This window comes from Chiloscyllium plagiosum, unplaced genomic scaffold, assembly GCF_037043375.1.
Source record: "Chiloscyllium plagiosum isolate Xiang-an unplaced genomic scaffold, Cpla_swu_hap1 HiC_scaffold_49, whole genome shotgun sequence".
In the NCBI taxonomy this organism is placed as follows: Eukaryota; Metazoa; Chordata; class Chondrichthyes; order Orectolobiformes; family Hemiscylliidae; genus Chiloscyllium; species Chiloscyllium plagiosum.
The window spans coordinates 5,544,123-5,561,524 of NW_028270187.1; the positions used below are offsets into that span (position 1 = coordinate 5,544,123).

Genomic DNA, 17,402 nt, shown 5'->3' on the forward strand with positions numbered 1-17,402 from the left:
ATTGACGTTTACACAACAGCTTTGAAGATAGATAAACTGAATCCTCATCCAAAATAGACATTCAGGAACTGCATTAAAATTTGCAGTAATTAAGGGCAGTTTCAAAGTTACAATGAAGATAGACAAATAGGCCACATTGTTGCATTGTTTCAACAACCATCAGTGAAGTTGGGGTTAAATACAGAGATGGAGGGAAACTGTGGTCACCGACAGGGCAAGAATTACTGAAGAGTCGTCGAGTCATAGAGATCTACAGAAATAGACCCTTCAGTCCATGCTGACCAGATATCCTAACCTAATCTAGTCCCATTTGCCACCACTTTTCCCATCTCTCTCTAAACCATTCCTATTCATATTGTTAAAGTACAGATTTGAGACATCCCAGAGAATCCCTTGTGGACTCAGCCCTATAAGCCTCTCTTGGTTCATCATGGAGATCGTACTCTTTGGTAGTCTGGAATGAAAACCTCTTACAAACAGTTTAGTTTAATTTTAGCCTTCCCCTTTATTTACCAATAGCATCACTGTTACAACGTAACATTGACACCTAATGGTCGGGCTAGCTAAGGTTCTAAAACCTTAGAAGAGTAGGATACCGGCTCTTCCTTTAAGAGCCCTCACAGGCTACTCCACTCTTCTGTCTCAAACAGGCTTCCTTTTTACAAAATTTCACAAAAAGCACTGCATGTTCTTAATTAGACACAGTGGAAAGGCAATAATTTGTAAGGAAGAGAAGTTAATTAACAGGTCTGTGTGCGCTTTACTGATCACTCCTGTAGGCCCTTAACCATCCATCAGGTGAGAAAAACAGATCCAGCTGAGTCAGATTGGTGAGGTAAGTCCCTATCATAAAGAGGTACCAGTCTAAACTAAGTGTAAGAGGTCATAAGGTAACCTTGCACAGCTCACATGTCAGATATCATTGTTTTACAAAATGGCTTCTTAGCAAGCAGGGCAAGCTTTGGCCATAAAATGGCTTCCTAACAGATTGAATAGATTCTGACACAATGTTAGGTTTAGAATAATTTTTAAACTGGGAGCAGACTCCTGCTTTTTATCTTAAATACAGCATCATTCTATAACTAGGGCTGAAATGTTACCACAAGGTTGAATTTTAAATGATTTCATTAGTCTCAAATTAAACATTATTTCTTTTCAGGGTTGTGATTCAAATTCAAAGCAGATAGAAGATCTGATGAGTTAGAATTGACAGTGGGGCAGTCATGGTCTGTAAGAAGGCTAAGTTAAAGCGTCATCAATATTATATTTTACAGAGTTTACATTTCATAATCAGCGATGGCTACTCAAAATCATAAAGTCCAAAATGCAAATAAATTCAAAACATGCATCTCTTTCTCTCTCACACACACACACACAAAAGGGTAATAAGAACCCACTATTATTGGTAGGACCTGACTGTTTATTACAAGGCTTTTGACATGCTTCTAAGATGATACAAAGTTTCTGAGATCACAGTCAAACACTGTCATTAATTTCACAATTTAACAACTGTGAATGTTATCACTGTGTTCTTTTTACACAGATTCATTGATGTTAGGGCAAATGTTCTTAATTGCTTTTGAGCATCCTGACATCACTTGGTGAGAACAGATGTTTTTATCTTCTGCACATCCTGGATTCCCCCTTTTGTGGCCTGATGCCTCCCTGCCTACCCTGTTTATTTTCTCCTGTGCAGCAAGTGTTCTATAATTCAACATTACATTTAGACTAAATGTTTCAGGACAAGTTTTAAGGCTTTCTCATTATACCCACCCAGATGCCTTTTAAATGTTGTAATTGTACTAGCCTCCACCACTTCTCCATGCGCCTTATGATTGTATAAACTTCTATAAGGGAAACTGTTTCCAGGGAAAACAGTTCCAGCCTATTCAGCCTCTGCTTATAGCTCAAATCCTCCAACCGGGATGAAGCATATTTACATGGTGTTTGTGTATGACTGAGAAGGACAGAATTAATCCTTTGCTGAATAGTTGTCACAGACAGAGATGACAATTAACTAATGTGAATTCCAAACACATAATCTATGCAGGTAGCTCATGCGCTACTCGCAAGATGTCCTTTCTTTAACGCACTGGCAATACAACTTGATAAATTTCTGCCCATTTCTGATCTGCCTGAATATGTGATGGTCTCCATTTCCTCATTAAGACATTTTTAAGATAATAACATTCAGGGACACATTTGGATTATTTATGTGTATGCCTTTTGATACAATTGCTTTAAATTTTCATCTTTCTGCTGTAACTCAGTTAAAATACCTGAGCTAAAGAAGTCTGCTTTGTCATCTATCTGTTCCTAAATTGTCTCAGCCATCTCATCAAACTGGGTCTCTGCTAATTTCCCATCAATGTTCTTATAGAGTCACAGAGATGTACAGCATAGAAACAGACCCTTCGGTCCAACATGTCCATGCTGACCAGATATCCAAACCCAGTCTTGTCCCACCAGCCAGCACCCGGCCCATATCCCTCCAAACTCTTCCTATTCATATATCCATCCAAATGCCTCTTAAATATTGCAACTGTACCAGACTCCATCACTACCTCTGACAGCTCATTCCATACACGTACCACCCTCTGTATGAAAAAATTGCCACTTATGTCTCTTTTATATCTTTCCCCTCTCACCCTAAACCTATGCCCTCTAGTTCTGGATTCCCCGATCCCAGGGAGAAGACTTTGCCTATTTATCCTAGCCATGCCCCTCATAGTTTTGTAAAACTCTATAAGGTCACCCCTCAGCCTCGGACACTCCAGGGAAAACAACCCAAGCCTGTTCAGCCTCTCCCTATTGCTCAAATCCTCCAACCCTGGCAACATCCTTGTAAATCTTTTCTGAACCCTTTCAAGTTTCACAACTTTCCGTTATGAAGGAGACCAGAATTGCATGCATTCCAACAGTGCCCTACCCAATATCCTGTACAGCCACAACATGACCTCCCAACTCCTGTACTCAATATTCTGACCAATAAAGGAAAGCATACCAAACCCCTTCTTCACTATCCTATCAACCTGCGACTGCACTTTCAAGGAGCTATGAACCTGCACTCCAAGGTCTCTTTGTTCAGCAACATTCCCTAGGATCTTACCATTAAGTGTATAAGTCCTGCAATGATTTGCTTTCCCAAAATGCAGCACCTTGAATTTATCTGAATTAAACTCCATCTGCCACTTCTCAGCCCATTGGCCCATCTGGTCAAGATTGTGTTGTAATCTGAGGTAACCAGCTTCGCTGTCCACTGCACCTCCAATTTTGGTGTCATCTGCAAACTTACTAACTGTACCTCTTACACCCGCAACCAAATCATTTATGTAAATGACAAAAAGTAGAGGACCCAGCACTGATCCTTGTGGCACTCCACTGGTCACAGGCCTTCAGTCTGAAAAACAACCCTCCACCACCACCTTCTGTCTTCTACCTTTGAGCCAATTGTGTATCCAAATGGCTAGTTCTCCCTGTGTTCCACGAGATCTAACCTTGCTAATCAGTCTTCCATGGGGAACCTTGTCGAACGCCTTACTGAAGTCCATATAGATCACATCTACTGCTCTGCTCTCATCAATCCTCTTTGTTACTTGTTCAAAAAACTCAGTCAAGTTTGAGAGACATGATTTCCCACGCACAAAGCCATGTTGACTTTGTGCGTGGGAATCAGTCCTTGCCTTTCAAAATACATGTACGTCCTGTCCCTCAGGATTCTCTCCAACAACTTGCCCACTATAGAGGTCAGGCTCACTGGTCTATAGTTCCCTGGCTTGTCTTTATCGTCCTTCTTAAACAATGGCTCCACGTTTGCTCGTCTTCAGGCACCTCACCTAAGACTAACGATGATACAAATATCTTAGTAAGAGGCCCAGCAATCAATTCTCTAGCTTCCCACAGAGTTCTCGGATACACCTGATCAGGTCCTGGGGATTTTTCCACCTTTACCCATATCGAGATATCCAGCACTTCCTCCTCTGTAATCTGCACATTTTGCAAGATGTCACCATCTATTTCCCTACAATCTATATCTTCCATATCCTTTTCCATAGTAAATACTGATACAAAGTATTCATTTAGTATCTCACCCATTTTTGTGACTCCACACAAAGGCCACCTTGCTGATCTTTGAGGGGCCCTATTCACTCCCTACTTACTCTTTTATCCTTAATATATTTGTAAAACTTCTTTGGATTCTCCTTAATTCTATTTGCCAAAGCTATCTCATGTCCCCCTTTTGACTTCCCTCTGAAGTATACTCCTACTTCCTTTATACTCTTCTAAGGATTCACTCGATCTATCCTGTCTATACCTGATATATGCTTCCTTCTTTTTCTTAACCAAACCCTCAATTTCTTTAGTCATCCAGCATTCCCTCTTCCTACTAGCCTTTCCTTTCACCCTGACAGGAACATACTTCCTCTGGATTCTGGTTATCTCATTTCTGAAGGCTTCCCATTTTCCAGCTGTCCCTTTACCTGCAAACATCTGCCTCCAATCATTTTCGAAAGTTCTTGCCTAATACCGTCAAAATTGGCCTTTCTCCAATTTAGAACTTCAACTTCTATCCTTTTCCATCATTATTTTAAAATGAATAGAATTATGGTCACTGGCCCCAAAGTGCACAAATTTTGCACCTTCTCTAGTAGGTACATCCACATACTGAATCAGAAAACTGTCTTGTACGCACTTAAGAAATTCATCTCCATGTAAACCCTTAACACTATGGCAGTCCCAGTTGATGTTTGGAAAGTTAAAAACCCCTATCATAATTACCCTATTATTCTTACAGATAACAGATCTCCGTACAAGTTTGTTTCTCAATTTCCCTCTTACTATTGAGGGGTCTATAATACAAGAGCTGAAAATGTGTTGCTGGAAAAGCGCAGCAGGTCAGGCAGCATCCAAAGAGCAGGAGAATTGACGTTTCGGGTATGAGCTCTTCTTCCTGAAGAAACGTCGATTCTCCTGCTCCTTGGATGCTGCCTGACCTGCTGCGCTTTTCCAGCAACACATTTTCAGCTCTGATCTCCAGCATCTGCAGTCCTCACTTTCTCCTGGGTCTGTAATACAATCCCAATAAGGTGATCATCCCTGTCTTATTTCTCAGTTTCACCCAAATGGCTTCCCTGGATGTATTTCCGGGAATATCCTACCTCAGTACAGCTGTAATGCTATCCCTTATCAAAAATGCCACTCCCCCTCCTGTCTTGCCTCCCTTTCTATCCTCCCTGTAGCATTTGTATCCTGGAACATTAAGCTGCCAGTCCTGCCCATCCCTGAGCCATGTTTTTGTAATTGCTATGATATCCCAGTCCCATATTCCGAACCATGCCCTGAGTTTATCTGCCTTCCCTGTTAGGCCCCTTGCATTGAAATAAATGCAGTTTAATTTATAAGTCCTACCTTGTCCCTGCCTGCCCTGACACACTTCTGTTCTCAACTGTAGCCGTCTCAGACTGATCTCTTTCCTCACTATCTCCCACCGCAACCCCCCCACAGTTGGCAGCACTCCAACTGGTGAATTAGCAACATCATTAGCAAGGACAAATTGTATTCCTGGAGCTGAAAGTTTGTTCTGTACTCCTACCATGACTTCTCCACTCTTCACTAGATACTCTAATCTCATGTCTTACATTTGAGCATTTCTTATTTCAATGTGAATTCCTGTTACTCGTACCTTTTCTGGCAATAGTTCTTCAGAGGTGCATATATCCTCATCTTTTAGCATTACAGATTGAGAGGATCATTGCACCTCTGAATATTGTTACCTCTTTACCTGCTGCTCCTGGCCAATGCGAGTAAACTTTACCTTCACCGTGTATGGTTTAAGAAGATCTGGCACTTCCTCCATAAACAACCTCAGACCAGCTTGTACATTCTGGTGCAGCTTTCTAGCCTCCACAGTGCTCTCTGTTACCACTCCAACAGAATTCACTGGCTTATCCGGTTTTCCTACATCTGGCTCCTCAGTGCTTTTCCTAACCCATCAACACCGATTTCATGTGGCCTACTTTATTGCAGTGAGAACACCAGAGCTTTTTCACTTTTCTTTCCCTTTCAAGGGTTTCCTTTTTACCCTGTAGTAAATCATCCTTATGGTCTTCACCGGGATCTACTTTTCCCTTTTCACGTGAGAATTTCTCTTCTGCACAATTATTATCCCTCATGGATTGAAATTGATTTTGGCAGGCCAGTTTTGACTTATTGATCAACTCAAAAATCAGCCATTTCCGATGCCAGTCTTGCTGTTTTAATTCTCTGCTCTTCCACATGAGTTATTATTATTTCAGGAAGTGAATTTTTGAACTCCAGTCTAAGTGCCAATTTCCAAAGTTCAAACTCCCTCTTTCTTCCTTTCCTCTCTGTTTTTCTCTCCTCTCTTTCTTCTGCTTTTAATCGTAATTCAAATTGTTTCATTTCTGTTGCCCTTTCCTTGAATTTTGCATCTAACTCGAGTTGCTTCATTTTCAATTGAATGTTAGCCATCTCTAATGATTCTGATGGCATTTCCAGCAAATTTAAATGTTGAGCTATTGCTATAATTATCGCCCTTTCCCTCATGGAAGGGGGCAGTTGAGCTCCAGCTTGTCTGCTAATTCCAGCAGCTTGGCCTTAATCACTTTTTGCAAAAATCTGAAGTCACTTCTTCCAAACCCAGAAAACGCTTGATGATTCAAAGAGCCGTTGCTATGCCAAGCACTGTTTCTTGTTGAAGGGCTGATGCCCAAAACATTGATTCTCCTACTCTTCAGATGCTGCCTGACCCGCTTGCTTTTCCAGTACCACATTCTTGTCTCTGATCTCCAGCTTCTGCCATCCTCACTTTATCCAAGCACTGTTTAAACCGATGAATTCAACACCCAGAACAAAAAACGCTGATACTTACCACTCCCTTCCTTTAAGTCCAATAAACCAAATCCCAAATCAGAACTACATAATAAATACTGCAATACTGGAAAAGGCCAGACCCCTCCAAACATTTCAAGAAAGTGAGTATAAAAAAGATATTCCAGGAGGGATGAAGTTGGTCAAACCACGTAGTTTTAAACAAAACAGTTTGATTTACAAAATTACCGAATGATACTCAAACAAAAGAGAACAGAATACTAAATAACTTAAAAAGCCGAAAAAGCAACAGATTTTACCAACTTATTGGTGTTTCCAACATTTACAGCAATCCCCATAAATACCCCTTGACACAATAGGTAAAATCAAAAACTTGGTCTTACGGGAGAAATGTCAGAGAGAGGAGTACCATCATGGACCTGCCTCTTTGGGTTCAGCAGCTTTTTCAACTGCCTGACTGCTTTCAGTCAATAGCCAGACAGTCAAAACCCAAATCAAACCAGAGTAAAGCGGATCTGGGAAAACTGGGACACTCCCCTTTCATTGTACAAGTGTTCTTTTTAAAAATGTGGAAGCCTTTTGCCTGAGGCATTATCTGTTAGCTATAATCAAAATGGCCCTAAAACCCATCAACTCTGACTTTTCAGAGCCTGTCTCTTTTACAGGCATGTTAAAGGAGCAGCAGCCTCACAGCAGACTGGTCCAAGAAGTAAAAGCCCATGGGATACAGGGTAATGTGTTGAATTGGATCCCAAGTTGGCTGAGTCACAAGAAAGAAAGGATAATGGTCAATGGTGGTGCTTGTGCATGGAAAGCTGTTACAAGTCGTGCTCTGCAGTGTTGGGACCTCTGCTGGTCATTTTATACATTAATGATTTGGAGTTGCATATGTTGGGCAAATTTGTAAAATTAACAAACGACACAAAAATTGGCTTTGTAGTGGATAGTGTGGAGGATAGCTGTAAGCTCCTAAACTATGTTGATGGTTTGGTTGAGTGGGCAGGAAAGTGGCAGATGGAGTTCAGCTCCGATAAGTGTCAGGGAATGCATTTTGGGAAGTCAGACAGTAAATGGGAATAGACAATAAATGGGAATATAATGAGAGGGGCAGGTGAAGTGAGAGATCTTAGTGTCTAAATGAACAGGTCCCTAAAGATAGATGGGGTTGTAAAGAAGGCACATGGAATATTCTCCCTCATTGACAGAGGGGTGAATACAAAAATAGGGAAACAACAATGAAACTGTATGAGGCACTGGTGGCTACAACAGGAGTATTGTGTGCAGTCGGGTCACCACATTACAGGAAGGACGTCATTGCTGCGGAGAGAGTGCAGAGGATATTTACTAGAATGTTGCCAGAATTGTAGCTATCAGGAGAGATTGGAGATGTATTCCTTGGAACAAAGGTGCCACGATTAAGGAATACTGGGTGATTCCATATTTGCGAGTCCGGTTATAGCAGTTTACCGTGGTCCGAGTATATCAAAGGGAATGTTCCTGAACCAAGGACCAGGAGGCTGCCAGGAAGGCATATTTCGCATTTAAATTAATGGTTTTGCACCTATCTGCGGTTTTGCGTTTCCGCTGTCGGTCCTGGAACATATCCCCACAGGTACGGGGGGTCTACAGTACTAAATAGTGACCTACCTGATGGAGCAACACTCCGAAAGCGTGCACTTCCAAATAAACCTGTTGAATCATAACCTGATGTTGTGTGATTTTTAACTAACTCGTGAGAGGGAGACATTAGACAGGAGGAACCTGTTTACTTTGACAGAGAGGTCAAAAACCAGGGATCACTGTTTCAAGCTCAGTGGTTGTAGGATTAGATGATATGAGGAAAAATGTTTTTTTTTTAATGCAGAGTGTGGTGGGTATCTAGAATTCGCTGCCTGATTTGGTGATGCAGGCATCCTTGCATTTTTTTAAACAAAAATTCCCTGGAACTGCACCTGAAGTGATGTGAACTGCAAGGTTACGGGCTGTGGCAGGAAGGTGGGATGAGAAAGGGCACCTGGGTGTGTTGGCATTGGCATGGACAAGATTGGCAGAATGCCGCCCCCCCCCGCCCCACTGATGCTGCATTATTTTTATGATTCTCTAGTTATCGATGAGACTAGACCAGTCCCTGCTGTGTGGATATGTATATAAATTTACCATATACCGAAAGTTACAGTTTGATAACTACACCCACACATTCATCCAGCAGGAACTGACAGGTATAGATCAATAACTAAACTCACACATCCACATAGTCACTAGCATCAGGCGGCCCCATTCATGGAGATGTATGGGTATTGTTTAGTTTCGGAATCTCACTCAACTGGTGTTAGAATTTTAAAGAAAAAAATGGACGAGGAGCAGCTCCGAGCAGGAGTGGAATGAGACCTGCGGTTCTGTTTAAATTGCGGCTTTACACAACAAATCCTAATAATCATTAACTGAATGTTACATTGATGTTGCCAATCACAACTGATGTTGATTTACAGGAGGTATCTCTTCTGTCTTCCTCCAGGCAAGTACTCAAAGGACCAAGACAATGTAATATTCCCACGGTACAGAGCCAAGTGTGACCAGCTGCTTCAAACAAACAGCAGGTATGTTACCGCTATCAGAGCGAAGAACATCCTTTCCACAGTCACAGAGTGGATTGAGTCAGACTCACTTGGAGCTCCATTTCCAGAGAGATATGTTCAAACCAAGAGTCAAACACCACCAAGGAAATAAAGTTTATATTTTTTATCTATATTCTCAATGAATGCTGCACATTTCCAATCAATTTGAATGAATCCTCATCCGAAATATACACTGCATTAAATCTGAACATAGAACGGTACAGCACAGGAACGGATCCTTTAGCCCACGATGTTGTGCCGAACATGACGCTGAATGAAATTAATCCCTTCTGCCTGCCCATGGTCCATATCCCCCCATTTCTTGCATGTTAATTTGCTTATTTTAAAGTCCCTTAAATACCTTTATTGTATCTGCCTCCAATACCACCCCTGGCAGTGCGTTCCATTCCGACGTTAAAAGAAACTGCACCTTTTGTCTCCTTTGAACTTTCCCCGTCTCACCTTGTATGCATGCCCCTTAGTTTTACACATTTCAACTCTTGGAAAAAAGATTCTGACCATCACCTTAAGCATGCATGTCATAATTTTATAGAGTTTTGTATGTAGGTTTGCTCATTGAGATGGAAGGTTTGCTTTCAGACGTTTTGTAGGTAACATCATCAGTGAGCCTCTGGATGAAGCACTGGTGGTATAGCCCACTTTCTGTTTATATGTTTCAGTTTCTTTGGGTTGGTGACGTCATTTCCTGTAGTTTAGTGTTCATTTTCTCTGGGGATAGTAAATGGGTTCCAAGTCAATCTGTTTGTTCGTGGAATTCCGGTTGGAATTCTCATGCTTGTCTCTGTTCGACTTGTCCTAGATGGATGTGTTGTCCCAGTTGAAGTGGTGTCCTTCCTCATCTGCATGTAAGGATACTAGTGAGAGTGGGTCATACCTTTTTGTGGCTAGTTCATGTATCCTGTTTTCTGCCTGTTTGTCCAATGTAGTGGACACATAAATAGAAAGCAGACCATACCACCAGTGCTTCATCCAGAGGCTCACTGATAATGGTACCTAATATGGTGGCAAGATATCTGAAAAAGAACCTTGCAGCTTTGCGAGAAAACCCAGATCCAGAACCTCAACCTGAGCTACAACTCTTAAAATTTTACAGACTTCTGTTAAGTCTGCCTTCAGTCTCTGCTGCTCAGAAAAAAACTATTTGGGTTTTTCTAGCATCTGTTTATAGCTCATACCCGCTAGACAGCATTCTGGCAAACCTCTTCTGCACCCTCTCTAAATCCTTCACGTCCTTCCTGTAATGTGCTGACCACAATTGAAAAATCATGCAACACCAGATTATAGTCCAGCAGGTTTATTTGGAAGTACTATTTTTCACAGCGCTGCTCCTTCATCAGGTAGCTGTGAAACAGGATCATGAGACACAGAGTCTACCGCAAAAGATTATAGTGTCATGCAACTGAAATGATATTTTGAAGAAACCTCGATTGCTATTCAGTGGTTCATCTTTTAGAATGGGTTGCAGGTTTCAGTTCATTAATGCATACATCCCGGAACTTCTTTTAAATCACATTCACAAGATGACTTCAGATTTTATTTAAAAAAGGTAACATCTCAGCTCAGACAATGTATTAAAGGTGTGAGGTTAGAGTCTGTCTGTATCCCAATCTTGAGTCAGACTGGTTCTATTGCCAAAGTAGGAATTTATAAAATATTACATGGATTGACTGCCTGTAGATTGTGCTCATGACTGGAACAAGCTTAAAACTGACCCTGACAAATGTTATTTCTCTGTACTCTGAACAGGACAAGGCCATCTCTGCCAAGGTGGGAAGTGGATGCAATTGCGAAACGTCCTTGAACCAATCGACTTGCTCAGCCAGAGGCAGTGAAGAGTTTGCAAAGGGTTAGGAGTCAAATGCAGAGAAGACCAGGTAAGGAGGTCAGATTTCATTCCCTTAAGGACAATCACAGATAGGAACAGGAGAAGGCCATTCGGCCCCTCAAGCCTGCTCAGCTATCCAAGCACATCATGGCTAATGCCCGACTCCTCACACTCACCTTCCTGCACTTAACATGTAACTCTCAATTCCCTGACTGATCAAGAACCTATCTATCCCAGCCTTAAACCTATTCGCTGTCCCCACACACAGCTCTCTGTTGCAAGGAATCCCAAAGACTCTCAACCTCAGAAGAAATTCCTCCTCACCTCAGTCTTCAATTTTGAACCAGATGGTTGTTTGTTCCTGTCAACAGTCATCATTAGAGTCTTAACTCCAGATCTGTTTTGTTTAAAATCAAATTCCAAATCCAACACCTGCCACAGCAAAATTCAAATTCACATCTGCACGGCATACCCTGGGGAGCTAAAAATATAGGATTTTGCTTCCCCATTATTTCAGTAACTCAAAGTGAATCTCTTCAAAATTGAGATCAGAATAAATTGCCCCACACCATTTAGTTAAATATTGATGTCCCCAGAATCCATGTAGTGTGCAAAGAAAGCATTCAGCCCATCCAGTCTGTCCCAAGCCAGTGAAGAGGATCCCACCCAGACCCCAACCCTACATTAACCATGACCAATCCCCCTAATCTGTACATCATAGAATCCTACAACATGGAAGCTGGCATTTCAGCCAATCGGGTTCATATACTGACCCTCTGAATAACATCCCACTCCGATCCACCACCCTCTCTAATCCCTGTAACCCTGCATTTACCATGGCTAATCCTCCTAGCCTGCATAACACTCACACTATGGGCAATGTAGCATGGCCAATCATTTTAAACTGCACATCTTTGGACTGTGGGAGGAAACCGGAGCACCCAGAGAAAACCCTCGCAGAGAAGGGGAGAATGTGCAAACTCCCAATAGACAGTCACCCGAGGCTGGAAGTGTTCCTGAGTCCTGGTGCTGTGAGGCAGCAATGCTAGCCACTGTGCCACCCAATGATTTTACCACTGGCCATGTAGGGGTCAGCTGACAGCATGCAATTCAATTGCTGCTCTGGTTGAGATTGCTGTGAATGATCATTCCCTGTGCCTTAGATGTGGTCACCCTCAGGTTAAACCATAAACAGTTGTTGCTTTTTCTCTCTCTTTCTCCCCCACACCTCTCTCTCCCTCTCTCTAATGAGACAATGGCAAACTTACATTAACCGCCTGCTAAAAACATAACTTTGCTGATTAAAAATTAACTGCTGTCTTTTTCTCTGCAATACAACTTACGTGTTTCTTTTCTGCTGCACCATGAGTGTGACCTGTAAATGAAAGAAGACATTTTACCAACAGTACGTATAGAACAGAGAAAAGTACAGCACAGAACAGGTCCTTTGGCCCATGTAAAATATAGTAACTTAACTTACACACCCCTCAACTCACTGCTATCCATGTGCATGTCTAGCAGTCGCTTAAATGTCCCCAGTGACTCTGCTTCCACCACCACAGCTGGCAATGCATTCCATGCATTCACAACTCTCTGCATAAAGAACCTACCTATGATGTCTCCTTTATACCTTCCTCCTAATATCTTCAAGGTATGACTTCTCGTACCAGTCAATCTGCCCTGGGGAAAAGTCTCTGGCTATTGACTCTATCTATTCCTCTCATTATTCTGTGCACCTCAATCAGTTCTCCTGTCTTCCTCCTTCTCTCCAGAGAGAAAAGTTCAACCCTTCTTCATAAGGCAAGCCCTCCAGTCCAAACAGCATCCTGATGAACCTTCTTTGCACCCTCACCAAAGCCTCTGTATCTTTCCTATAGTAAGGCAACCAGAAGTGGACACAATATTCCAAGTGTGGTCTCACCAGGGACTTGAAGAGCTGCAGCAAAACCTCGCAGTGCTTAAACTCGATTCCCCCTGTTAATAAAAGCCAAAACACCATATGCTTTCTTAATAACCCTATCCACTTGGGTGGCAACTTTGAGGGATCTATGCATTTGCACACCCAGATCCCTCTGTTCCTCCACACTGCCAAGAATCCTGTCTTTAATCCTATATTCAGCATTCGAGTTCGACCTTCCAAAATGCATCACTTTGCATTTATCCAGATTGAACTCCATCTGCCATTTCTCAACCCAGCTCTGCATCCTATCTATGTCGCGCTGCAGCCTACAGTAGCCCTCTATAACCATTGACGACACCTCCAAGCTTTGTGTCATCTGCAAATTTACTAACCCACCCCTCAACCTCCCCATTTATAAAAACTACAAAGACCAGAGGCCCAAGAACAGAGCCCTGCGAGACCCCACTTAACACTAACCTCCAGGCAAAATACTTTCCATCAACAACCACTCTCTGCCTTCTGTCAGCCAGCCAATTCTGAATCCAGATAGCCAAATCTCCCTGTATCCCATACTTCCTGACTTTATGAATGAACCTACCATGGGGAAACCTATCATATGCCTTGCTGAAGTCCATATACTCCACATCCACTCCTCGACCGTCGTTGACCTGTCTTGACACCTCCTCAAAGAACTCAATAAGATTTGCAAGGCATGACTTGCCCCTCACAAAGCCATGCTAACTGCATTTAATCACACTATACTTTGTTAACTAGTCATAAATCCAAACCCTCAGAATTCTTTCCAAAACTTTGCTGACCATAGACGCAAGACTGACTGGTCTGTTATTGCCAGGAATTTCCATATTACACTTCTTATAGAAGAATACAGCGCAGTACAGGCCCTTTGGCCCTCAATGTTGCGCCGATCCAAGCCCACCTAACCTATACTAACCCACTATCCTCCATATACCTATCCAATGCCCGCTTAAATGCCCATAAAGAGGGAGAGTCCACCACTGCTACTGGCAGGGCATTCCATGAACTTACGACTCGCTGAGTGAAGAACCTACCCCTAACTTCAGTCCTATATCTACCCCCCCTTAATTTAAAGCTATGCCCCCTTGTAATACCCGACTCCATACGCGGGAAAAGGTTCACACTGTCAACCCTATCTAACCCCCTAATCATCTTGTACACCTCTATCAAGTCACCCCTAAACCTTCTTTTCTCTAATGAAAACAGCCCCAAGTGTCTCAGTCTTTCCTCATACGATCTTCCTTCCATACCAGGCAACATCCTGGTAAACCTCCTCTGCACCCGTTCCAGTGCCTCCACATCCTTCCTATAGTATGGCGACCAAAACTGCACACAATATTCCAGATGCGGCCGCACCAGAGTCTTATACAACTGCATCATGACCTCAGGACTTCGGAACTCAATTCCTCTACCAATAAAAGCCAGTACGCCATATGCCTTCCTCACCGCACTATTTACCTGGGTGGCAACTTTCAGAGATCTGTGTACATGGACACCAAGATCCCTCTGCTCATCCACACTACCAAGTATCCGACCATTAGCCCAGTACCCCATCTTTTTGTTATTCTTCCCAAAGTGAATCACCTCACACTTAGCTACATTGAATTCCATTTGCCACCTTTCTGCCCAGCTCTGCAGCTTCTCTATATCCTGCTGTAACCTGCCACATCCTTCCTCACTGTCAACAACTCCTCCGACTTTCGTATCATCCGCAAACTTGCTCACCCAACCTTCTAACCCCTCTTCCAGGTCATTTATAAAAATGACAAACAGCAATGGTCCCAAAACAGATCCTTGCGGAACACCGCTAGTGACGGCACTCCATGAAGAAACTTTGCCATCAACTACTACCCTCTGTCTTCTTCCATCCAGCCAATTCCTAATCCAAACCTCCAGCTCACCCTCAATGCCATATCTCCGTATTTTCTGCAGTAGCCTACCATGGGGAACCTTATCAAACGCCTTACTAAAATCCATATATACCACATCTACCGCTTTCCCCTCATCAACCTCCTTCGTCACCTTTTCAAAGAATTCAATAAGGTTTGTGAGGCACGACCTGCCCTTCACAAAACCATGCTGACTATCCTTGATCACATTATTCCTATCCAGATGTGCATAAATCCTATCCCTTACAATTCTCTCTAAGATTTTGCCCACAACAGAAGTGAAAAGAGAAACAACATTCGCCTCCTTCCAATCCTCCGGTACGACTCCCATGGAGACTGAGGAGGCAAATATCCTCGCCAGTAGCTTAGCAACCTCCTTTCTCGCTAGGGTAAATTGGTCTGGCCCTGGGGACTTATCAATCTTAATGTTTTCCAAAATATGTAGCATATCAACTTCATCAATCTTGATCTGGTCAAGCATGTGTCCCAGCTCCTTTAAGTTTTCACTTACAACATCAAGTTTCATCAAGTTTTCCTTGATGAAAACTGAAGCAAAAAAACTAATTTAGGGCTTCCCCAAGCTGCTCAGACTCCATGCACTAGTTCCCTCCGCTATCCCTGATCGGCCCTGCCTTCTCCCTAATCATTCTCTTATTCATCACATATGAATAAAATGCCTTTAGATTTTCCCTAATCCTTCTTGCCAAGCCTTTTTCGTGCCCCCTCCAGGCTCTCCTCAGTCCATTTCTGAGCTCCTTTCTCGCAAGCCTGTAATCCTCTAAAGCTGTGCTAGATCCTTGCTTCCTCCACCTTACGTAAGCTGTCTTCGTCCTTTTGACAAGAAGTTCCTCTGTTCTCATCATCCAAGGTTCCTTCATCTTACCCCTTCTTACCTGTCTCAGAGGAACAAATTTGTGCATCACTCGCAACAACTGCTCTTTAAATAGTATCCACATGTCTGCTGTGCCCTTTCTGTGGAACAATTGCTCCCAGTCTGTTCTTCCCAACTCCTGTCTCATAGGGCCATAATTTCCTTTCCCCAGTTAAATATCTTCCCTCGGTAACTACTCCTTTCATTTTCCAAGGCTATGCTAAATATGGTCAACTAGGAGAAAGTGAGGACTGCAGATGCTGGAGACCAGAGTTGAAAAGTGTGTTGCTGGAAAAACGCAGCAGGCCAGACAGCATCCGAGGAGCAGGAGAATTGACGTTTCAGGCATTTCATGAAGAAGGGCTTATGCCCGAAACTTCAATTCTCCAGGATGCTGCCTGGCCTGCTGCGCTTTTCCAGCACCACACTTTTCAACTATGCTAAATATGATTAGATTAGATTACAGTGTGGAAACAGGCCCTTCAGCCCAACAAGTCCACACCGACCCGCCGAAGCGAAACCCACCCATACCCCTACATTTACCCCTTACCTAACACTACAGGCAATTTAGTAATTCACCTGACCCTGCACATCTTTGGATGGTGGGAGGAAACCGGAGCACCCGGAGGAAACCCACGCAGACACGGGGAGAACGTGCAAACTCCACACAGTCAGTCGCCTGAGGCGGGAATTGAACCCGGGTCTCTGACGCTGTGAGGCAGCAGTGCTAACCACTGTGCCACCGTGCCGCCCACACGGTGATGCAGTTGTGATCACTTTCACCAAAGTGCTCTCCCACCGCAAGATCTGACACGTGTACTGGCTCATTGCTAAGCACTAAATCCAAAATGGCCTCTCCCCTCGTCAGTCTGTCTACATACCGAGTAAGGAAACCCTCCTGAACACACCTGACAAAAATGGCTCCATCCAAACCATCTGCACTTAGGAGGTTCCAGTCGATATTGGGAAAGTTGAAATCACCCATAACACCGACCCTGCTACTTTTGCATTTTTCCAGAATCTACCCGCCTCGTAGATCTTCAATCTCTCTACGGCTATTAGGTGGTCTGTAGAATACCCCCAATGCGGTGGCTGTTCCCTTGCTATTCCTAACTTCCACCCATACTAACTCAGTAGACAAACTTTCCTCAACAACCTTCATTTCTGTAGCTGTGATGCAGTCTCTGATTAGCAATGCTACACCCCCTCCTATTTTTCTACCCTCCTTGTTCTTTTTAAACATTCTAAGCCCTGGAACATCAAGCAACCATTCCTGCCCCTGTGAAACCCATGTCTCCCTTATGACCACAACATCATAGTCCCCAAGTACTGATCCATGCTCTAAGTTCATCACTCTTATTTCAGATACTCCTTGCATTAATGACACACTTTA

The 17,402-nt window shown here is 43.0% G+C and overlaps 2 protein-coding genes and 1 pseudogene across 7 annotated transcripts in view; 1 reads left to right on the forward strand and 2 right to left on the reverse strand.

The window, feature by feature from the left end:
* LOC148135420 (uncharacterized) overlaps positions 1–17,402 on the reverse strand; it is a 560,459-nt pseudogene that overhangs the window by 481,077 nt on the left and 61,980 nt on the right. The gene's annotated exons all lie outside the window — the stretch shown is intronic.
* LOC122544631 (uncharacterized) overlaps positions 1–17,402 on the reverse strand; it is an 88,441-nt gene that overhangs the window by 60,850 nt on the left and 10,189 nt on the right. For all 5 annotated transcript variants that reach the window (XM_087984715.1, XM_087984713.1, XM_087984714.1 and 2 more), the window contains one exon: positions 12,657–12,688. In XM_087984715.1, the coding sequence (XP_087840841.1) occupies positions 12,657–12,688 (32 nt within the window). The remainder of the gene's footprint in view (positions 1–12,656; positions 12,689–17,402) is intronic.
* The window catches only part of LOC122544637 (histone H2B 1/2-like), a 33,298-nt gene that overhangs the window by 5,495 nt on the left and 10,401 nt on the right, over positions 1–17,402 (forward strand). The window contains exons 2-3 of the mRNA XM_087984695.1: positions 9,368–9,449; positions 11,235–11,362. The gene's annotated coding sequence lies outside the window, so the exon portion shown is untranslated. The remainder of the gene's footprint in view (positions 1–9,367; positions 9,450–11,234; positions 11,363–17,402) is intronic.